Source organism: Carassius carassius, chromosome 27 (assembly GCF_963082965.1).
Source record: "Carassius carassius chromosome 27, fCarCar2.1, whole genome shotgun sequence".
In the NCBI taxonomy this organism is placed as follows: Eukaryota; Metazoa; Chordata; class Actinopteri; order Cypriniformes; family Cyprinidae; genus Carassius; species Carassius carassius.
In genome coordinates this window covers 3,168,097-3,193,302 of record NC_081781.1, presented here as the reverse complement: position 1 = coordinate 3,193,302, position 25,206 = coordinate 3,168,097, and the positions used below count along the sequence as shown (strand labels likewise).

The 25,206-nt window shown below is 35.0% G+C and overlaps 1 protein-coding gene across 9 annotated transcripts in view; it reads right to left on the bottom strand.

Annotated features, from left to right (window-relative positions):
• Positions 1 to 6,969: 6,969 nt before the first annotated feature.
• The window catches only part of dnmt3aa (DNA (cytosine-5-)-methyltransferase 3 alpha a), a 39,511-nt gene continuing 21,274 nt past the window's right edge, over positions 6,970 to 25,206 (bottom strand). For 7 of the 9 annotated variants that reach the window (XM_059512126.1, XM_059512127.1, XM_059512134.1 and 4 more), the window contains 16 exons: positions 18,839 to 19,069; positions 17,541 to 17,699; positions 17,356 to 17,463; positions 17,115 to 17,271; positions 15,932 to 16,081; positions 15,791 to 15,835; positions 14,959 to 15,038; positions 14,770 to 14,882; positions 13,671 to 13,854; positions 12,975 to 13,059; positions 11,420 to 11,565; positions 11,235 to 11,325; positions 10,998 to 11,146; positions 10,074 to 10,361; positions 9,784 to 9,902; positions 6,970 to 7,789 (listed from right to left, as the gene is read on the bottom strand). In XM_059512126.1, coding sequence (XP_059368109.1) covers positions 7,648 to 7,789; positions 9,784 to 9,902; positions 10,074 to 10,361; positions 10,998 to 11,146; positions 11,235 to 11,325; positions 11,420 to 11,565; positions 12,975 to 13,059; positions 13,671 to 13,854; positions 14,770 to 14,882; positions 14,959 to 15,038; positions 15,791 to 15,835; positions 15,932 to 16,081; positions 17,115 to 17,271; positions 17,356 to 17,463; positions 17,541 to 17,699; positions 18,839 to 19,069 — 2,247 coding nt within the window. In that variant the 3' untranslated portion in view covers positions 6,970 to 7,647. The remainder of the gene's footprint in view (positions 7,790 to 9,783; positions 9,903 to 10,073; positions 10,362 to 10,997; positions 11,147 to 11,234; positions 11,326 to 11,419; positions 11,566 to 12,974; positions 13,060 to 13,670; positions 13,855 to 14,769; positions 14,883 to 14,958; positions 15,039 to 15,790; positions 15,836 to 15,931; positions 16,082 to 17,114; positions 17,272 to 17,355; positions 17,464 to 17,540; positions 17,700 to 18,838; positions 19,070 to 25,206) is intronic. The other 2 variants (XM_059512130.1, XM_059512131.1) reach the window with 1 other exon arrangement.

The window sequence follows — 25,206 nt, the reverse complement described above, 5'->3', positions numbered from 1 at the left end:
CTAAGGGTATAAATATACTGTATGGGCTGGCCTGGGAGAATGTTTACAGTTGTTACTGGGTGTATTCAGTGAGCATTTCTATTTAATGGCAATAGCTTTTAGTTACAGGTGATCTGTTCTAAACAAGCGTTTAAAATAGTTTTAGATGGACTAGAATTTCTATCAACTATAGGCCTACCCCAAAACAGTTGGTAAGTGGGATAGTTCACCCCAAAATGAACATGATCATTATTTACTCACCCTTGTGTTGTTCCAAACATGTACAAGTTTCTTTCTTTTGTTGAATACAAAAAGAAGATATTTTGAAGAGTGTTGCTAGTAGCCATTGACTTCCTAGTTTATTTTCCACACTGGTGGGGACCAATAACTATTTACCAATATTCTTCCAAATATCCTCTGTAGTGTTCAATAGAACAATCTCATACAGGTTTAAATAACTTGAGCATCAGTAAATGATGACAGTTTTCATTTTGGGCTGAACTATCCCCTTAATGATCTTCACTCACACCATAAGAAAGACACGACAATGCTGATTTTAGCACAAAAACAGTACATTTAATTCAAGTGTCCCCCAGCACACGCTCACAGGAAAGGAGCCTGTGTTCGGCTGTCTCTCCTTTCACTGCGTACAGAGAGAATTATGGAAGGATGAACTGCTACTATAACACTCCAAAGACCATCGAAACACAACAGAACTACAGCCACACACACACACACACAGAGAGAGGGTGAGGATAAAGGTGTGTTACAGTGGATGAAGAAAAAGCATAAGAGAGAGACCTGTGGACTGATCAGATGGACGAGGCTGCAGGGCAATAAATATTGAGGCAACAACAATCATATATAAAAAACAATACAGTCTGATCGTAGCAGGAGTACATGAAGGGAGTCTGTAGAAAGGAATGTTGGGTAATGTAGTTTTGCCATCACTTCCAAGCAGTTATGTAACAGTGTACAGTAATGCATGCCTTCAAGTCCTCCTGGGAAGCTCCTACTTACGAGTTCGAAAGTCGATGCAAAGTGGTCGGAATCAAATGTATTTCCTGACAAACAAGCTTTTTAGCAGTAAATGAAGAGATGTGCATTAGGTGCGGTTTTTGACACTACTTCAAAGAATGATGGGAAATGTAGTTTTGTTACCTCATAGTATTTTCACACCGTATGCAAACAACCTAAATTACGTGGTAGGCTATTTCAATGAAAACCAAATTATGACCAACTGGGATCGATTAATTGAGACGAAACCCAAAAAATTCAAGAAAACCCAGAGTTTCTTAACGGTAAGCGCTCGACTCGTAAATACGATCATTCCGACGTGACCTGAAGGCAGCGTGTGAATACAGTATGAATGAATGTTTCTTACTGAGAGGCACATACTACAGTAATGTCTAGGCTAAAACACATGAATCTGTACATTTTTAATTATCTTTTTTACTTTTACATTTTCATCAAGTACAAAGTTAAAATGCCTTTTGTTAATATATTCATAAAAGAGTAAAATAATAGTGCTTCTTCAAGACTACACAACATAAAAACAGTCATTGTCAAGACCAAGTCACTTCTCAACGATATATTTTCATGTCATTCTTTTCTAGCTCATCATTTAAGAATAAATTGTATAGCACCTTTTTGAAACAACCTTCTCTGATTTGAGATACTTGTATTATTCCTAAAATAACCTCAGACAAGACCCCATCTCCTTTAAAGCTGACGACAGGTTATTGTGGGCCCTTGAGCGCATCACCTGTCCATCATCTTCCTCACCAGGGTTCATAAATAGAAAAGAATTCTCTGGCCTTTCCATTAATTGGCCACGCCCATCACTAGTTCACAGCCCCGCCTTCGACTCCACCCCCTTTTATTATAACAGCCATGCATATAATCATACACTAGCCAATAATCACGGCAGAATTACTCTAAATGAAACACCCAGCACACAAAATGTAATAAATTCTAAAAAAGAGGCAAACTTATCTATGTACAATTCATTTACCACTTAAGTCTCGACTAATAACAATCAAACCTCACGTTGCGTTACGAGATTGACCAGCCTTCACCAAACAAACACAAACAGACTCTAAGGCTACGAGCGGTTCGACCCAGCACAGTGCCACGAAGATCCTGCTAAAGGAGTCAGATTCTACCAAGCAACCTTGAAAGGAGAACATCCTGCATTTCAAAATCTCCATCCAATAAAATATTCTGCCTCTGGAGCAAAAAGAGTTGTCAGAAATGAATGGGTTAGCATTAAAGGAAGAGCTCACCCAAAAATGAAAACTGACTTAAAATCTCATTCTGACGGCACCCATTCACTGCAGAGGATCCTTTGGTGAACAAGTAATGTAATGCTGAATTACTCCAAATCTGTTCTGATGAAGAAACAAACTCGTCTACATCTTGGATGGCCTGAGGGTGAGCACATTTTCAGCAATTTTTCATTTTTGGGTGAACAATTGCTTTAAGGTTGTTGTTGTTTTTGTCACAATAGTCCACAAAACTCAAAAGACATCATGCTGGTCATGGAAGTGCATGTTCTTCTTAGAGGTTTTTGCCAACAAAAATTGACAGTATCTCAAACAATTTCTAGACAGAATACTCTGACTTTTTTGCATTTCAACTTAACACTCTTTAAAAGACTCAAAAATGTTTTGAATCATGTTTGCCTGAAGTGAATTACTATTATCAAACAGCTAAATAGCAGGATGCTCTCCTTAAAGTCTGGTTTCTGAGCATGCGCTCAAGCAGAAGTTTACTATAACCTGTGGGCCATAAGCATATCTCAACATCAACTGTGATATAATAATTCAGATCTGAAACTGCAAATAAAACCTTTCAGGTAATGAGTTAGCTGACCAGATTTCAACGTCACGTCAGCCAAAAGTTTGAAGAAACGAGCAACCCTCAAATAAGAAGTAGTCCAATATGCTAGTTTGCTTTCCCGGTTGAAATGTGATCTGTATAAACTCTTCCCTCCAGCGAGGGCCAATCAAATTAGGAAATTCGTACAAAAATCCTCAATTTTTCGAAGCACATCTCTGTGAGCACCAGAGTCCTGTTTACTTCAGATGTGAAACAGGATTATAAAACAGCACACGTAGTAGAGTAATCCAGTTTGCACATAATCCAAGTGTGAACTCTCCGCTTGCACCACAAGAGGACTCTGGATTCTGGGAGCACCATGTGACCAGCTTTTAGGACATCACACAGATGGGCCACTTTCCCAGAACCCTGACCTAAGGAGCACTGAATATGTCAAGACTATCAAAAACCGGAACGGGAGAAATACAATACTAATCAGCCTTTAGATTAGCACTTTGACTGATCTGTATGTAGTTCAGCACCAGAGAGAAAGGCTACGCTCACATCGCAAGAGCCTAATTCAGAACCGGGACTAGTTTATAATTCATTTTTATCTTCCGAAATTCTAAAAATAAATGTTTATTTTCACATTACACGTTGAATCCCAGATTTTCAGTGTGGCCTCAGACTTTAGGACACCATTTCTTTTTAAAAAAGGCATTTGAATTTAATTTATTTGTTTTCTTTAAATATTACAATCTCTTTTTCAACACTTCATATAGTAGAATAAAAAAATTATTTGAATTTATGGCAAGGTTAAGTCAACGATGCAATTATACTAACCTGCTGGATCAAAAATACTGTAAAAACAGCAATAAATTGCCATATTATTACAATTTAAAATAGCTGTTTGCTATTTGAATAAAGTGTTATTTATTTCTGTGATCAATTATTCTAGTCTTTAGTGTCACATGATCCTTCAGAAATCATTCTAATATGCTGGTTGCTGCTCAAGAAACATTTCTTGCTATTTCAGTGAAAACAGTTGCTGCTTCATATTTTGTGAAAACTGACATTTTTCAGGATTCTGTAATGAATTGAATATTCAAAAGACCAGCATTTATTTGAAATACTGTCTACACTTTTTGTAACATTATAAATGTATCTATTGTCACATTTAATCAGTTTAATGCATCCTTTCTGAATAACAATATTAATCTAAATAAATAAAAATAATAATAATCAAAAAACAGGTCTGGTCTAAAAATCCAGCAATTGCAGTGTGAACGTAGCCGAGCTGAACCTGAAGCAGAATGCAAGCCAGGAGAGAGTAAGAACGAAGCACCATGAAGCTGCACCATGGAGTATCTGCGGCACCATTGAATTTCTGCACCACCAGTAGAAACACATGCAGGGGCTAAAAACGACACAACATCCCTGATACCTGACTGAACACACACAAACACCAAATACAGTAAGAGTGGTGGTATCTGGACTCAAAACGGCAAGATCTGGCAGAATCGGATGCAAGTAATTCCATTTCTACATGCGGAAGGTCGGTGTGTGTTGTTGGCAGAATATTGCATCAGAGACGACAGCAAACGACATGATCTTATAAAAAAAAAAAAAAAAATACAAAAAATTCTCTCACAAAGGAGTAGTTCACCCAAAAACTCATCAGTCATCAGTTATTCACCTCCTCAAAGTAACCAAAGACCAAGCTGTGTTTGTCAATTTAAATAAAACCACCATCAACAGGGCTGTTGTGTCCTGTTTAAGTTTGGAAGGCTCTTGAAGGGTTGCCTTATTATAAGCAATGCTTATTAATTGTCTTTGGGCTTGTGTTTACTCATACAGTATGTGCATGGCACAATATTTTGGCATGTGATATCTTTACACAATGAAGCATTTAATTTTAAGCTCATTGAAGGCTTGTTATTTGCTGTTTTTCTAGAAAGATCTGGCAACATTAACGAGTCAAAACCTCATTCACTGTGATTTCTAGCATCATACAGAAAAGACAACTCTGATATATGCTTAAATGCTTCATGAACAGCTAGTTTGGTTACGTACCGGTGTTGCCAAGTCAGTGGTTTTCCCTCAAAACTGCACTACTTCTACAATGTTTCCGTGTTTTTATTTTGTTTGTTTGTGGGTTAAACCGAATGCTATAGCCCCTTGATGAAAAAAAAAAAAAAAAAAACGGTCAAGTTTTGAGTAGCAATGGGACTGGTTTTGTTCTGAGACCTGGCAACCCTGTTCCATACACACTACATACAATTTTTGTAAATTACTTCATTTGGTTGTAAAATGCGGTTGTTGTAAGTGTGTACAGAACAGAATTAAGCACTAAAAAGTGAACTGACAACCAAAATTAGCTGCAGTGTGTATGTGGTCGGAATGACATGAGGGTGAGTAAATGAGGACAGAATTTTTATTTTTGGGTAAACTGTCTCTTTAAGGTGTATGAACGTGTAACTCAGCTCTCAGCATGCATGTGTGTGTGATGGGACACAGCTCTCTCATATGTGCCCTATAGGCTCCAGCAGAAAGGTGTAGAGAGAGAGAGAGAGAGAGAGCACCATAGTGGAGTTGTGAGTGAATAGTTGCTGAAGTTTAGTAGTACCATAATAAGACTGTAAACAGTGTATTGTTGATTTTTCAAGAACATCTTCTCTCTCACAGGAAATATGTGTTTATGTGTAAAAATGATGTTTGTGTCGATGTTACAGACACGTATACTAACCAGGCACCACATGACAAAGCAGTAAGTGATATTGAATTGCAATTCTTCCATGTTAATCTGACACTTTGTCCTAACTAGATGTGATTTACCTGATTTCTATTAATGTAATAGTAGAAATAGCATTGCTTAATCAATCTCATGAAAATATGCCCAGAGTTAAATTTCATCCAAAGATAAAAAATCTAGAATTTTTTTTCTTAGCCCATTTTAGAACCTTAATTTTTTTTTTTGTGCATTGTGGTATTTTATATATATATATATATATAATATATATATTTAATATATATATATATATATTTTTTTTTTTTTTACAATTTCTATCCATGCAGCCTTTCATGACAGCTGTACCTTTGCAGAACAGAGAGCAGATAACATTAGAACATTACAATCTAAATTTGCTCTTTAAAGCATTAAAATAACAGAATTTAAATTTAAAATCACTGAATTAAAATAAAAATAAATAATAAAGAAAATGACTATTCTAACTGCTATAAGAAAGTGACATTAACTCATTTGGGCTCAGTAATTCTGACTGTACTAGCTTACATATTTTATTAGAATAGTCCCATACACTGCTATCATAAAAAATACACTTAGAAGTAGGTATAAATTTCCACAAAAGACACATTTAATGTCAAATATTTTAGGAAAATGTATATTTTACTGAGAACTATTGCGCTATAATTCAGTTTTGCTCTGTCTGTTTAGCACGCAGCAGCGCTCGTCCACTTCCGTCTGCAGTGCGTATGCGGTCTATGAGCACTACGTCTGCGGTGCAGAAGCTGCACGGACTCATTGTGCTTTCACACAGGACGTGCTTGCAGTCCGCTACTGATCCGCGGCTGTTAAGGCCACAAACACAACATTTATCCATTATTTTGATTTCAAATCCAAACGTTGTTACTGAAAAAGCTCTTTCAGCATTGTGATCCTCTTTTATCACAGTACAGTAACAATCTTTAGTTTAAACTCAATAAATGTAAAAAATGTATTATTCATGCATTCGACTCTTTAGGTTTTTATAAGTTGCTCAAGCAAGTGGCAACACATTTAAACTCAACATATAGCCTACATTTCGTGTTAAAAGTAGGTCATGACAAACATTTTAAATTTAAACTCACCACTGACAGAAACAGTCGGTTCTTGTGCCTTTTCTTTTGCATTAAAATTTTTATTACAAGCAATCCAGAGGGTCTTAAACTTAGTTTTTCTACCACCACAGGTGCATGTATTATGTTGCGATACAAATGCTGACTTGTAGCTAATGCAAACTTTTTAATGACGATGCACCGAGCGAATCAGGGAATCTTCCCATCCCTAATATATATATATATATATGCAATAATGCAAAAAATAAATAAAATAATGTTAATTACTCCATGTTAAGAAAAAACAAAATTTCTTTATGTATATATATATATATATATATATATATATATATATGAAATACAGTTATGAGATTTTATTGGGTAAATGTGCTTAATTGTCAATGAAATAATGCAAATCATTTACTTTTTTTTCTTTTACTTTTGGTATCAGGATGAAATATGACCTAGACATATTTTCTGTTAGATTCTTTCTATATTAAACATCAATTTATGACTTGATTCTTGAAAATTTCCATATCATACCTGGTTAGTTCATGGGGTAACATAAGTTTTAGGGTTGGGGGACGGGATTCGTCTGCTTTGAGTATTCAAAGAGCGTCTGCTTCTGTTTCACACCTTGTCATCCAGTGCTTTGTGCTCTATATTTTCACACTCGGACAAACATACACTTGCAAACACACACACATGTTGCCTCTGTCAGTTGTGTGAGAGAGAAAGAGTTGTCACAGTTGGAACATGAAAAAAAATAAAACCCTAAACCGACGGACAATAAAATACAAGAAAATAAAAAAGTCTGGACTCAAATAAATTGTTTTCAAATAAATATCTGAAATGTGGCTGTCTAGTGGATTGAATAGTAATATTAGAATAGCACCAGCCATTCAGAGGCCACAAGCAAAAATGGAAACCACAAGAAGGTGGAACTTATTGGATATGCAGGAAAGGAAGAGGAGGGATGTCACGACGCCATCATGATGTGTGGTGGGTGGAGCTTCAGTAACAGGCAAAATACTCCTTCAGCGGAGCGAAGAGGTGGCGAATCACAGGCACGCTCCACGACCTTCCCAGAAGCCTTTGCCTGGCGAGACGACTCATGTTGGACACATCTGTGTAATGGACGGGGAAGCCGAAAACTCTGTAACACACACAGCAGTGGATTTTATACACAAGTACATACAGGTGAATCTCATGAATTCAAAAGTATATATATATATATATATATATATATATATATATATAAAATATAAAAAATGTAAAATAGAATAATAGAATAAATCCATTGAATCAATATAAAGGTTATTTTTCATATTGAAACTGTTGAAAATACACTAAAGTAAGTTGATCCACACATGACAGCCTCTGAACTTGGTCAATACTAATCTTATTAACAGCTTACGTTTTTCCCCACCGCAGAAACCACCACAGGTTCATCAAAGCTGTCAAAATTATAATTTTTTTTAGGGCTGCACAATAAATCGCATGCGATTGTCATGCGCATCTCGTCAGTAAAGCCGGTTCTGTGATTAATAGTAAATCTCCATCACATGCTTTCAGATGGAGTGCCATTTACTACACAGAGTCGTAGATCACTGAAAAGCTATGCAATATCGCGTTAATAATCGAAGGCGATTCTTATGTGATTATGAACACAATATTGCATAGCTTGTCAGTTACTGTTTACAATACGTGGAATGGTGAGCTGTGATTGGTTGAGCGGATGTATGGCATGCAGAAAGGAGATTGGTGTTTGTCGCAATTTGGAAAGATAGGAAAATAACATGGCGGATATCGTATTTCCGTAAAATTAAAAATTGACTTTCAATACTAACCAGATACAATACTGATTTAGGCGGGAACTCAATAACGGTATATGTGTGTATTGTGTGCATTTATTTCGTAAGGGATAATGTACATCCAGCCGGTTGTTATCTCAGAATAAAGCCCGACCGGGTGATCAGGACCCCGACGCTAAGCGGAAGATTATTAAACAGCTACCCGCCACAAAAGTAAATAATTAGACACAAAATATTTTTTTTGAGTTGAAATATTTCATTCAGGCTGCAAAGTCAAACTATACGGGGGAAACGGTCCAGTCAAATCACTTATTACACAACATTTCATAAATAATTAAGCCGATAAAAGATTTAAGACGAAAATGTTTTAAAATCTTGTCAGTTTTTTTGTTATCTTATAATCCATTACAGCATACAAAACAATCGTAGCAAAATGTTTGCAACATGCAAAATGCAAACAGTTTTTACCTAACCTGTGTTCCCTGGGAATCAAACACACAACCGTGCGCTGCTAACGCAATGCTCTACCACTTGAGCCACAGGAGCAATATATATATATCAATTATATGAATAAATATGTGTGTGTATTTATACATGCATAATAAATATACACAGTACACACAGATATATTATGTAAATAAAAACTTTTATTTTGGATGCAATTAATCGCGATGAATCATTTGACAGCACTAATATATATATTAGGACTGTCAAAATAAACGCTTTAATAATGCTTTAACGCACATATTTTAATGCCACTCATTTTATTAACACACTATTAATGTAGCACACATTTTCTGTTTGACTTGTTGCCTAGCTGTAGTTTGAGAAATGGAAATGCTGACAGTGTTGCTGTCAATGCTGATTCACTGACATTTTATATTTTTTATAGTTTTATATATATATATATATATATATATATATATATTCTTTTTTGTATATTATATAGACCATTTTAAAAACTTTTAAAATATAAAATGTACGTTTATTTGCAACAGTTATGCTAACAACAATAAAAAGATATATATGCCAGTAAATCTCTCCCTTTGCCAAGTGCATTCCAAACAACTACATAATGCCATGCATTTAAAAATAAAAATAAAACTTTTTTTCATAAAGCGTGATTTACATTTTAATTATTGTTGTATTATTTTATTTTATTTAATAATTAATTTGTTTAAAGATATTTTAGAATTTGGGAAAAATATTGATAAGTTTCATGAAAATAATTTGTCATGCTGTAAAAATCTCTAAACAGAAACATGCTTTATTTTCTGCAAAATATACAGTTTTCCCTTTAGATTTTGGCATGAAATAATACCCAGAAGGCCCTCACCTCTCCATCTCCGTGCACCACAGGATATCCTCTTTATTGTTCATGTAGACGGGGTAGTGCTGGTCTTTGCCTTGTTTTATTGAGTTTGAGCGAGTTGTGATGGTTCGCACTTTCCCGAACTGAGAAAATAGAAATAGAAATTCAGCTCTGCCTCAACGAGCCTCAAAACTCAAGAAATCTGGATATAGTCAACAACAACTTACAAAAAAAACCATCAGGAATAATGACAACCTGTTCAAACTATCTTTGATTTTCATGTACAACTAAACCTTCAAAATGAAGCCACACACCTTAGCTGTGCGTCCATGTTCCAGACAGTCTTGCAGCTCGAGTCTATCATTCATCATGGCAGTCAAAGGACTGAGAGAGAGACAGAGAGAGTTTGTTCCCTTGTTTTTCTGATGTTCACTCTTCATGCCTGTTTCACATGTACTGTAACTGAAACATTCACATCTTATCTTGCTCATACAGCAGATTTTCAAGCAGTTGTACCGGTTCATTCCAGGCAAGTTTCCCCAGAAGTATCGCGCTCTGTGTGCGGCAGACACCTCCTTGGCATCGATCATTACTGGATTACACTGAACACAGACAGAACCGTTATATTCAACATTATATTGTAGAAGAAAGTCAAGTTTAGGCAATATTTTGTCATGTTTTTGTAATAAGTCTCTTATGCTCATTAAGGCTGCATTTATTTAATCAAAAATACAGTAAATATTCCAAATTTTGATTGCAATATAAAATAACTGTTTTCTATTTGAGTATATTTGAAAATAAGTTTTAATCCTGAAAAAAAACATTTTAAACTAACAAAATTAATATATATAATATATATAATAATATAAAAAAAAAATTCAAGGTGAATTGATGAATTTAAAAACGTAATAAAATAAATATCAATATCAATTAACCTCAAAGTCACTGCATTAGATACAATTCTAACCCAAGTGTCATAAAGCTACAGAAAGCAAAACATTTCACAACAAAATTCTGGTTTTAAATGATAAAACAATAATAGATGTGGTGTTGAAAATGAAGAAAATGACTTGACATGTTTGTCAGACGTTACTGGAATTCAGACATTTTTCCGGGTCCACATACAGTTTGTGCACAATGTATGTTATATGTACAAGCACAAGTGGGCAGTGCTGATAACAGCACACATGATTCACTCTGTGCATGTGAGTGTGTGTTTGTCTCGAGTGTGCACACACCTCCAGAAAGCGTGAGATGTCTCTCTTGTCACTGATTCCCATGGCGACAACATTTTCAAACAGCCAGAAGAACGGTCGCTCGTCTCCTTCTTTGGGTCGCGCTTCATGAAGCAGCCGGTAGAACTCGAAGAACAGACGCCCAGTGCCCTCTACACACAAGAACAAAAACCCTTACAACAAATGCATCAGTATGCACACATACTTTGTGGTTTTGCTGCTGGAGAGTGAGTGTCGCACCGAACAGGCCTTTCCTGGCAGGGTTGACGATGGACAGATCGTTACAGGGGCTTCCACCGATCACAAGATCAAACGGCCCCCACTCCTGAATCTACAGGGAAGCACGTGACGCAAACAGAGAGAGACGTCAGAAGTGTGTCATATTTAAAAGACGATGAGGGACAGAGAGAAAGACACATGCTCACATGTTTGTGTGTGATGTTCCTGACGTCTCCCACATACATGATCTTTCCGTGGTGTCGCACGATCCCCACCGTGATGGAGTCCTCACACACCTCTGACGCTACGTACCGCTCCACCTGAATGCCCAGATCCTTCAGCACCAGCAGCCCTGACCACAACACACACACACACACACAGGCATATTCACACCACCACATGAGTTTGATCAAATAAAAGACATTATGTACAATACTGTTCATTTTATTGTTACAGTTTTTCAAAATTACATTTATTTTGGTTACAATTTATTTAAAACCTTTATTTATAATGTGGTGACCCATACTCAGTGCTCTGCATTTATCCCATCCAAAGTGCACACACACAGCAGTGAACACACACACACTTTAAACACACACCCGGAGAAGTGGGCAGCCATGTATGCTGCGGCACCCAGGGAGCAGTTGGGGGTTCAGTGCCTTGCTCAAGGGCACCTAAGTTATGGTATTGCCGGACCTAAGTAGTTTTAATGCATTAATTATGCCTTGTAATTCCTTATAATGCACTGGGCAGTCTCATGAATTATAACACTAATCAACTCATTTTTTAATTCTGTTATAATAATTTACCACAAGATATAATGTATTACAAGGCACATTATGAATAACTATAATGTCCCTTTATTAATGCATTCTACATAAAGGCTTTAAGTAAAGTGTTACCTTTTAGTTTTTATTAATATATTTATATATATTTTCCATTTGTTGTTTTTATTTTAATGCTATTTTCAAATTTATATATATAAAATAATCAGCTAGTTGTTTCTTATAGTCTCAATTTTCATGTTCTTGAATATTTAGTATATTTCAATTCAATTACATGTTTTAAAAAAATATTTTTCATCAATTCACTATCAATTCAATACCACTTTCACTGACACAGATTACTCCATAATCATCATGACTATGAATGTTTATTTATTTTTTCATTTATCAGTTAGTTTTAGTTTTCTGTAGTTTTAGTTAGTTTTAGCTTTAGTTAGTTTTTATTTAATATTTATTACTTCCATTTACTAACATGTAAAAAAACTGTCAAATTAAATTCATTAAATCACTATAAATGTCAGTTGTATTTACACAAACAATTGTCTGTATGTCTGTATGTCAGTTAGTTTTAGGTTCTTGTATTTTTAGTTTTTATTTACTATGATATCTATTTCCTTCTAACAAAATGATTTTAAATGAATTATCATCAATTCACTTCTTAAATTTCAGCACAGTGATCATGCAACTATAATGTGATTATTTATTCATTTAAAAAACTTAAACTTATTTTATTTCACCAAGTTGCCAAGGCAACATTTCTCATTTTTGTTTAGTTCCACTTGAAGTACTAAAATAACTAAAACAACTGAAATGAATAAATAAAAATTAATTAAAAAAAAGACAAAAACTATACAAAATGACAGAAATTTTAAATGAAAAAGAAAACAGCAACTACATAAAATTTAATTCAAAATATTAATAAAAGCTATAATAGTATATGTGTGTTAAAAGTAAAGTAGCACAGTTGTGATCTCACCTGTAGCGATGCCATCAAATAAAGAAAGCACTCTGATTGGCTGCCTGTTCTCTGCTGCCATTGGTGAATACAACTTTGTCGGTTCCTGAGAGGAAAAGAATGGACAGATTATGCTTTTTTTTACCGAGGTCATGAAATAATTTTTTTTTCATTATTTTATAACGTTTCCCAAGGGGCATTTACAATTCTTAGTATGTGAAAAAAAACAAAAAAAAAACAGCCATAATTTAGTTATAAATGGCCATTTCCATTCTGAATTTGACCTCTGATTTGAGTAGAGGCGTGCATAGCAGTCCGCAATAATATCTAGTCTCCTTTTCCAATAAATTTTTAAAATACATTTTAGTCTCATCTTTTATCGCCAACGATATTGCATGTTGATATAATCACAGTTGTCATTTATTGATGCCTCGTCATTTTCTCATTTTAGTCATGGAAAAAAAGCTTTTCATCATAGTTTTCGTTAATGAAATGAACACTAGTCAAAAATGTTGATTATAGCATTATTGACCAGTGATTTCAGAAAGTTCGAAATTTATAATTCATATTTTAAACTGGAGAGTTTTGAATTGTGCAGACATGAACATCTGGATTCTCCATTTCCTTTAGCTTTCATTTGTGCTATTAGTTAGTCTTTCTGACTGTAGTAGAAAAACTTGTGTCCAAACTGCTGAGACACACACTAGATGGACTCACAAAGTCCTGGTCGTGGTTGTTGGCGAAGAACAGCTGCAGTCGTGAGGGCCAGTCATCTCTGCGTCTAAGGATGCCTGAGACGTTCCTGCTGCAGCACATGTAGCAGTTCCAGGGGTCTTCACGGATAGCGGCCTGTGCGGATCCGGACCCCACGAGCAGATCGACACACTCCACACAGAAACACCTACACAAACACAGAGGTAAGGCCTTTTCACACTGAGAGTGAAAGTCAGCATGATGACACTTTTGATTTGAAAAATTAGATCCCTATCCACACCAGAAGCTACGTTTTTTTTTTGTCCTGTGTGTCAATTTTTTCCCTTTCACTTCATGATGAAATGAGCCGACCAATCAGATTTGAGCTTAGATCACGTGCCCAGAGCAGCTGCTGTTGCACAAAAGGATGAGAGCGGTGGCGCTGTTTCCAAAACCGGTGTAAACAAACACAGAGGAAAAGTATTGCGAAAGACAGAAAAGAGTGGATGCCGAGTTCATGTTATCATTAGTATCTAAAAACAGATTTATTCTCATACGCTTATGCAGAATACAATGATTAATTTTCTATTTGATTATGTGATAGGAAAAGCACTGTCCGTTTTCTTCCATTTTTAAACAGAGAGTGTTCACTCTATAGTCAAGCATATCTCTGCATATAAAACATTTGTACAAATGAAAAATTTACGCAAATAGACATGTGTTTTTATGCAGCTCATGGTATTTTTATAACAATAAAGGTGACAAATGATAAGCAGGTGTAGTGTTTAATCCATTTTATAACATATGAAGAGAGCAAGTCAGCCTGTTATAGAACTAAAATAAAAACATGAATGTGCACAAATGTTCAAGTTTAGCTTCATGCTAATGTTTTAGCAGGCATTCCTGTAAGCATTATAGATAGTTTGTGTTTCTGGGGTAGATCTTAATTTATTGCTGTATGCTAAGCAGCAAATAATGTTAAAAATGATATCTGAGAAAAAGTGCATTGTTGGTCAACGCCACTTGGCGTGCAGGGGTGGATTAGCAGAAGGCACTTGGTGTGAAACGCCCTTTACACCTCCCAGATCTCTCTCTGATAGCGAACAAACCCACACGCACTCACCTGCAGCAGTTGTTGTTCCCACACATGAGCACTTCTCGTCCTCCGCAGCAGATGGTGCAGTATGACTGATAACCGTCATCGTCGTACTGATACGCGCACTCCAGGAAACTGTTCTGTAGGGGAGGAAAACACCGCCTCAGCACCAATCAGAAGTCAGAACAGGCTTGATTGACAGGTGTGCATGTGTACCTTGCAGCTCTGGCACATGGCTCCGATAAACAGAGGATGTTCTAGTGCAACGTTCAGACTTCCACAGGAAATACAAATATCTGCACACAAAACAACTCCATGGTGATTTTGGAATAGCATGTAACTGTACTATATTATTTATGCAGTATGCATGTTTTGACCTATGACCCTCTGACCTACCACGTTTGCCAAAATATGCAGTACGTAACAGAGAACACTGTGTGATATACAGTGTGCTCAACTTTACCATTTTAATATAAAACTGTACATTTGAATATCTAATTAAACAATTATGTACAATTTGAATGATAATTTTATTCATTAAAAATATCTCAAACTATTATTAGCATTTTAATAATTAAATTCTATATATAAAATGAAAATCTGAATAATAATTTTCAAATATATTTAGTATTTTAATCATTTATTTACATAAACTGTATTATTTTTCAATATATTATATTTCAAAAGGTATCTATCTATCTATCTATCTATCTATCTATCTATCTATATACACACAATATATATATAATTTTTATTATTTGAATATATGTATATATGTGTGTGTGTGTAAATGTATATTAAAATGCTAATAATATATTTAATAGAACAAATTAAATTTCTTATTCATAATAGACTTACAATCTTTAAATACATTTAATTTCCTAATTTTTACAGATTTGTAAAACTTAAAAGCAAATATTTTAGTTTTGATGACTTGTCTTAACAAAAAAAAAAAAAAAAAAGTATGTATACGTTTATACACACGTTTTGTGTGTGTGTGTATATATAGTTTTTTCAATTCAAAGGTCACATTCAACAGCAAACTCACCTTCAATATTGCGACACTTTTGTCTGACTTCATACACGAGTCTCTCTGAGAAAAACAAAACACAGCGTCATCAATCACTTCTGTTCAAGTAGGAACAGTGTATGTGAAATGTGAAGCTGGTTTACTGTGTGTGTGTGATACCTCGAGTTCCTTCATCAATAATCTCTTTGATTTTGGGTTTCTCGACACTGTTCTTCCTGGGTTTCTTGGCAGGGGGCGGAGCCGTGTACGCAGCGGCCTCAGGCTCCACCCACATCTCTGGATACACCTCAGTATAAGGGCTCCGCTCCGCTAGAGGACACGCACAAATACACACACAAATCTCTTTAATATTGCAATAGTATATCTTAGACAGCAATGAGATCAAAAGGCTTTTTTATATTTCATATTTCATATTTTTTTATATTTTTTATATTAATTTATATTTCATCTTCTACATGGTTTCAAAAGAGATCTTAACAATGTCTTTGTTCAGATCCGTCTGCACTCAGAAAAGTGTCTGACTGGCTAAACATTTCTCAACAAATTCTTCCTAGGCTAAATTATCAGGTTTATGCTGTCCAAAAATAATTTTAGCAACAGAATAAATAAATAAAATGTAATTAATCAAAATGAAATTGCAATAATTTATTTTTTATTTGTAAAACTATAAATCTAATAAATAACAAAAAGCAATAGTAATTATTTTTATTTATAACACTGTATATAACGATATTTGTAGTAGTAATTAATTATAAAGATATTATTAATCAATCTCATCAAATTCCTCCAAGGCCAAATTATCAGGTTTTGTCCTATCCCAAACAATTGTTTGCGCAACAGAATTATAAATTAAAAATTATTAAATGTTATAAATTATAACAGAATTATAAATTAAATTAAATTAATCAAAATAAATGTAAAATACAATTATTAAAACTATATAAACCATATAAACAAATGATAAAAATAAAACAACAATGCATTAATTAAATAACAATGTCATTAATTAAATAACATTAACTAAAAGAAAAAATATAATACAAGCAAAAATAAAATATATAAAAATATAACAAATATCATTCATTTCATTATAAAATATCATTAAAATAATAACAATAAAAGTAATGCATTAAATAATAAACTATAATTATTTTATTTATATTTAACTTAACATATTTCACAATAATATTTGAAGTTGTAATTAAAAATAGTGATAAATAATTAACTCTCAGTAAACAATTCTAAAAATATTGATAAACATTTTAAGTTTAATAAAAAACGGTTTATTAAATAATAAAACTCTAATCTGGGCAGGTGGCTGTGTACTTGTTAGATACATCACCTGGTGGCGGCTCCAGGCCTTTGGCACCAGAAGGGAGAAACCCATTGCTGGCCCATTCAATCATCTGCTGCGTGAGCACTTCAACACTGTTCGATATGTCCGGGTCATCGGCGGACACACACACAGGGAACGGTTTCCCGGCACGCATACCTGCCGTCTGAACAGAGATCCACAAAAACAACATGAGAAAACACAGAAACACATACAATAACACACACGACAGAGAAACATCATGACTTACCTGTAAAACTTCATAGATGGCTTTTCTGTACATGGGCTGTTTGTTGTAGGTGGGCTGATGAAAAGACGTGCAAAATGTGCTCAAGGGCAACAGCTTTTCCACACACACCTGACAGAGGAGAGGACGCTCATTATAACGTCTCTTATCAGCACTCATGAAGGATCCTGATTGGTCGACAGACTCACCACTGAGAATTTGCCATCACCAAACCACATGACCCAGCGGGTGCCTTCAGCGGCCCGACTGCGGCTTGCCATCCACCAAGACACGATCCGGCCGGGCCACCAGGAGAATCCCCGCAGCTTCCCCCAAACCAGCTCTCCGATCCCGAACCCACGGCCATCCTGAAACACACAGCGTCATTGAAACCACACATAATGCAGCTTACATGACAGCAAAACCTGATTCTTGATAAGAAGAGCTACTTTGCTGAATCTAGTCTGCTGTAACACCACAATTAGGGAACACTAAATTGAGAAGCCTAAATTGAGTCAATTTTTCATTTTCAGGAAATGGTCACAATTCAAACTAACTAAACATTTAAATTTAATGTTCATTTAAAACTATTTAATGTTATCTAATTCATAAATCATTTATATGCATTTAATTATGCAAAAGTATTAAATATAAATTATGTTGGTTAATATTAAACAAAAACAATTAGTAATAATACTGCTGTACTGTTTGTACATTTATAATACTCAGAATAAACATAATTAAGCATTTTATACTCAAAGTAACACCGAATCAACAAATGAAGTATATTTTAAACAATACTTGTTTAATGGCAACTTAAAAAAATAAAAAAATTTCACTGTTTTGACCCACTCAATCAATATGACTTAAATAATAAAAAAAATAAAACAATTTTGTGATTATTTTAAAATAAAAATATCAAACAAAATATTTTAAAAAGTTTTATTAATTTACATTACTCATAATAAAACTTATTTCAGCATTAAATTAAATTAATGTATAATCAGATATATTAACAAATATTTAATAATATTTGTTTGCTCTGGAATTGCGCTAGCAATCAAGAAATACGAAGCCACAAAAAGTGGGGAGAAAATATTTGTGTATCATTTTTTATTATTTATTTATTTTTCTTTTTTACAGCCTTAGCTTGCTGATATTAAATCAAATTTAAATCAATCTACTTTTAATTTGATTTTAAATAATGTTTTATTTTGCACATCTAGTAAATATCACAAATAAATAAATAAATAAACAAACTCACGTCAAGTCATTGAATACCAAAGTGTACCTTATTTAAAGCAAATAAGAGGCATTATTTTTTCGAGTGATCCATCAGTACAAATGAAGAGATTATTTGCAAAAACAGATAACTCCTCTAAAAAAATCCTGTTTTTTATTATGTTATCATGTTTTTATTGTGTCAAAATAACCCAACTGCAGTTTGATTGAGATTAATTGGAATGCACAATGAAAAAACATGATTTCTGACTCTTCAAATATTCACCTCATACTCCAGATCTATCTCTGAGGATCTCGTCATCACTTTGTTGCCGCAGGCGACGGGAGGCGGCTCGGGTGTCGTGGCAACCGTTGGGGAGGCGGGGTCAGTGTGCTGCTGCTGAGGTGTGGGTGTGGATGGGAGGTTGATAGCTGACTCCTCCTCCTTCTGAGAGCCCACAGCTGATTGGTCGTCCATTATGTCACTCATGGTGATCCCCAGTTGGGCCTTCTCCTCCTTAAAGACACAGAGGCACACAAACACCAAGGTGAAATACAGACACAAACACACAGGGTCTCAAAGGATTTTCGCTCAAATTGCTCGAGAAACGTCTTTATTGGTATTCTGGCAGAAAAGTCAATGAAACAAATGTTTGTTTACATGGATTGTAGAAATCCAACAGTTCAGAGACCCGCTTATTTATATTCCATATTCTTAATCTAATAATAAGCTTGGCATTGTGGATCACGAATACTGTTGGCTCCTTGACAAACTGCTTTGGATAAAAGCATCGGCTAACTGTATAAATGTAAGTGTATTTAAATGCAAAATTGTAAAATATTATTACAAATTAAAATAGCTGGTCTCTATTTGAATATCTTTTAAAATGTAATTTATTCCTGCTATGCAAAGCAGAATTTTCAGCATCATTACTCCAGTCTTCAGTGTCACACGATCCTCCAGAAATCATCTAATATGCTGATTTGCTGCTCAAGAGGACAGTTGTGCTTCTCCCTGAAACTGTGATGTATTTTTTTAGGATTCTATGATGAATAAAAAGTTCAAAAGAACAGCATTTATTCAAAAAAGAAATCTTTCATAACATTATTAACATGTAAACTGTCATTTTAGATCAATTTATTGCATCCTTGCTGAATATAAATATTAATTTCTCTCAAAAACATCTAACTGACCCCAAACTTTTCAGCAGCAGTGTATGTCTAATGAAGATTCATTATGTGCAGATTTGAAGCATTGCTGTGGATTTGGCATCAGGCAGATGGATTCTGATCTACAGTATCCGATGTGTCCTCAATGTCAACAAGATTCCCATGACTCTGAAAACAACATTACAGATCCAGCACTGCTAACCACAGACAGAAAAGTTACAAACAACATCTCTTAAATATCTCAACAGCTTCCACTAGCTTCCACTAGCACTAACTTTTTATAGTTAAATAAGTGTGCTTAATTGTTTTAAATGTCCACTTGTGATTAAATTATTGATTAAAATGGCACTTCAATGTAAGTGTAGTTTACTATCATGACTTTTGCATATGCTTTTAAAAAGCATACTTTGTAATAATGTAAAATTTTGCTTTTAACTTTAAAGTTCATTTTTTCCCCTTTATTAGTGGTGCCTGCAAGCAAAGCATCACTATTGTTATCTTGCATACATATTATTATTCTGGACAAAACTTCGGCGTGCAATTGTTTGTCACACACCCAGGAAAGGGGCCTCAAATCATGTGGCTTATTGAGGAAAGGTGTGCTATGAATTTTTTTAAGCAACTGGGCAAATGATGCTCACACAACGGATGAAAAATCGGGCAAAAAAATTCTTTTGATTTAGCATTGGACCAAACTTTCTGACCTCACAACTCTGTATCAAAATGTCATAGAGACTTGGGGGTGGTCTCATTTGACTTGTCCTAGCAAGCAGCCAATAAATAGTAACATTTAAACTTTATAGCCATGCCCTAGCAACCAGTTACAGCAACCTAGCAACAAGCCCATAGACTTCCATTTAAAAACCGGCGAGAGGTATATCTCTGGTTCAGAACATTGAAGAGGCAAGTGGGTGGCCTCTTTTGACTCAGACTGGAGAGTACTCTTTAATTCTCACCATGGAAACTTTCTATCCACATCCTAGCAACCATATGGAAGCATAAATCATGTTAACACCATGACATAATAGAGACTCTTTTGATTCAGCCAGACACCCTAGTAACTATCTAGCAACACATTAGCAACCATTTACAGCAACCTAGCAAGCATTTGTTAGCATACATAAACCACATCTCAGCACCAGAACATCATACAGACACAGTGATTGGCTCTTTTGACTCAGACACACATCCAGTCTATAAGTTTTGCCCTGGACCCTAACAACACAAACCCAAAGTTTAATTGCAGTATTAATTATTACATTTCAAATGTACTCAATTGCAACTTTATCATTAAAAATGTGTAATTACAAATATATTTAAATGCAGGCCATATGTTTCAGCAGAAGTGACATCAAAGTATATTTTAGTTAATCATAAATTCTTGTCAATACATTCAACAACTACATTTCAAAGACAACATAATTATGAAATAACATATAAATACGGATTGAAATCCTTTTTAAGTGGGTAAAAAACACTTCTAAGTTCAACCAATTTCCTGTTAATATAAATTAAAACTATATATTAGATTTTGTAATAATTGTAAATAATATGCAATATTAACATTCAGTTTGGAACTACGTATATGCTTTTAAAGTATATTACTTCCTTAATACAAGTCCCTCTTGATAAAAGTATGCTAAAGTGTAATTTTTTACAAGGATACACATGATGTTCCAGATATTTCTCCAGTTTCATTCTCAATGCTTTGGCTTCTTTTTGTATCTACTGTATGTGAGACAGTGAAACTTTGATTCCTTCGAGCAGCTGCTGGTTTTCTCTTGTGTGACCTTTTGCAGGAAGGACACAAGCGTCTTATATGACCTTCAACCCCATTAAACTGCCAACCACAGAGCAGCTAATCACACCGAAACACAGAGACGTAAAATACAGAAGACAGGCTTGTTTGATGGGTCAGTGGAAACACATAAAATCACTGCGGTGCTGCATACATTTCACATGACGGATGGAAACAGAAGATGGACCTGGCATTGACATCCATTTCAGATGCTCAGCGCTAAATACAGGTTTAAACAGGGTGCAAATCGTTTGGCGCGCCGAACAAAAAGCTCAATCAGATGAATAAATATCACATCACATATGCAAATGTGTCATGTTTTTGTCATCTGTGATGCTGATTACAGAATTGTTATTAACTTTACATAATTCAAATTCAAGAACATGAACACACACATATGCTCAATCCCTAGTGAACGAGCTTGCATTTTTTTGTTGTTGTTGTTTTAAGAAATCAATATTTGTATTTAGCAAGGATGCATTAAATTGATCAAAAGTGACATTTATAATGTAAAAAAAATGATATATTTCAAATAAATGCTGCTATTACGAACGTCCTATTTATTAAAGGGGTCATCGGATGCCAATTTTCCACAAGTTTATGTAATTCTTTAGGGTCTTAATGAAAAGTCTATAACATACTTTAGTTAACATTTCTCAATGGTACTGTAAAAAAACACCCTTTTTACCCTGTCAAAAACAGCTCTTTTCAGAGCAAGCCGTTTTCTTGCATGCCGCTTTAAATGCTAATGAGCTCTGCTGACCCCGCCCTCTCTTCCGAGCCGCTCTCTGAGAGATGGTAAACTTTAGTCGCAAGTTATCAGAAAAGGCAATTTGCAAAGATTCATAAAAAAAAGAAAACGTACACTCACTTCTACTGCAGGTGAAGCAGGTTCACGAATGATTCGCACGAACATAGATGCATTTAGGTAGATTTATTAACAATGCAATAAAGTATTTTACTTCTCTATCACAAATGAATGGTTTCAAGTCTTACTGAGCCCTACGATTTCTCACATCCATTTTTATCTGTCTCCTCAAATCATCTCTGATAAAAGAGTTTGACGTTAGCATGTTGCAACATAACACATAATTATGATAAACAAACACATTATATTGTGTAAAATAACCCATTTTCAATTCAATTAATCTGTTTTTCCAATCAGAAATGTTCAAAGAGCAATGCATTCTGCATCATTTGTGATGAATACATGCGATGCTGCCTCAGAAATTGGCCAAAATTTTAGAAGGCAGCATAACGTCACCGCCTACCTTTTTGGAACATTTTCTTCATTCGAACTGAAACGCACCTTAAAATACTGCCTAAATAGGCAGCTCACTAGGTTTTGGAACAGATCTACTATCTGAATCAGATTGTTTGTCCTCTTCTAGTCGTGTCTCCATGATGTTATAGTGGTTGTGTTGGTGGTTACCCAGCAGCCCTTTGGCAAAAGGCCCAGTGCACCCTGGGAAATGCGGTCTTTAACAGATTACCTAATTTCCTGCTGCAGTCCACATTGGCACGCTATAAATGGCCACAGTGTTTCTATGTGCCGACACATAGAAACCATTTGCAAACTTCTCGTGGAAAGTGTGTAAACATCTTCCACTATGACCTGAACGACCCTTGGCTTTATGGTGAGTTTCAAGAGCTGAGAGCTTTATGATCGTGACCTAGGCGTGAACGACCTCTGACCCCAACCTCACCATGACCCCAACCCCACCATGACCCAAGTCTCTCAGGCTCATTTCTATACAAATGTCACTCCTTTTCGTAAAGCATTTGGACACTTTATCAAACACAGTTTGGGGTCAGTTAGAGTTTTTGAAAGAAGTCTCTTCTGCACACCAAGGCTGCATTTATTTGATCAAAAAATAGAGTAAAAACAGTAATACTGTGAAATATTACTGATTTGCTGGAAACGGTAAAAGAAATTCTGGATTATTTGATGACTAGAAAGCTCATAAGAACAGCATTTATTTGAAATAGAAACCATTTGTAACATTATAAATGCATTTACTGTCATTTTTGATCACTTTGAGGCATCCTCAGGCATCTTACTGACTTAAAAATTTTGAACGTTATTGTTTATACAAATATACAGTACATATATCTCTATCTTAATCAATGCAATATAATAAGGAAATGAAAACATATAAATATATATGATTTTATTGGCACTATCCTTAAATACACTTAACAAATTCTACACAGTGTCCTAACCAGCAACGTAATACATTTCCAGCAACAACTAATTCAAAGCCAATCAGGAAATATCTGATGTATAATATGCAGCTAATACAGATTTGAGACCGATGAGATCTCATGATGTGTGGGACTAACCTGTGCAACGTGACAGAAACAGACACCCAGTAACTGACAAAACATCAGTGATTTATCAATTGTTGCTCTATCACAGATTCACAAACGTTTTGGGCATCTGAACCAAAGATTTTCAGTAAGTCAACCAAGTTAATGTTTCAATAATGTAACAACACATTTGCAAGTTTGTGGTTCTCTGATGTCAGTTAACGGTAACATGACATGCAGGAAAAACAAATATTTCAATTTGTTTAATAAGTGTTTTATTTTTTTTAAGCTTACATTTTTTGATTAAATTAATTATGCAGTATAATGTTGCATGTAGTTTCCTCACAAAACCCCTGCTGTTTGTGAACCCCAGTTTGGGAAACTCAACTTTATCGCATCATAGTGTGAGAATTCAGTCAAATTCCTCACACATAGACACTGACAATTTAAACCTTTTCAGCTCAAAGTGACTATCAATGCCATTCAAACATGAATAAATGCATTAAACATACAGTATTTTTTAAATGTTCTTAAGACTAAGAAAAAAAAATCTTTTAAGAACTGTTGATTGAAAGGTAATTTAATCAACCAATAGAGTTCTTCTATCATACCGCTGCATACATAAACCTAGTTTTAGAACCTTTATTTTAAGAGTGTGATGCATACTGTTGCCAGTATATAGAGAGTATATAGTATATACTGCACAGTGTACATTAGTATCTATTAAAGCTACAGAGCTACAGTTTTTATGTTTGCTTTAAAATGACACACACACACACACACACACTTATAAAACAGCCAAGTCAGCATTATCTACCTTCATTCTCTGTACTAAAGTGTCTTTTTGCCTGCATACACACATACTCACACACACACACACACACACACACACACACGTATCAGTAAATGTGTTTTTTCCACACAGTGCTCACGTACCCACACACACTGCTGTGTCTGATCGGCCATGCTGGTAACAGGTAACTGTGTGTGTGTGTGTGTATGTGTGTATGCAGGCAAAAAGACACTTTTAAATCAGAAAGGGGGGAGACATGCGCACAATGACTTTGTTTGGGAATCGTGGGTCACGTGACTTTAAGCTGATTGGTCACAGAGGGTTTGCAAAACTGGGACCAGAAGAGCATTCGCCGCAAAACAAGAGGATGAACGAGAGCGGAGCGCCGACCAGAGAAAATAAAAATAATAGTGTGTGTGTGTGTGTATGTGTGTGTGTGGGGGGGGGGGGGGGTGGTTTAGATTAGTTAATGATTGATTTTTCCCCGGGAAGGATTTTATTAGATATTTCGATGGTCTCTGTTACTGAGAAAAAGGGAAAGGTTCAATTAAGCCACGATTTATAAGCCTAGAATGAATGAGAG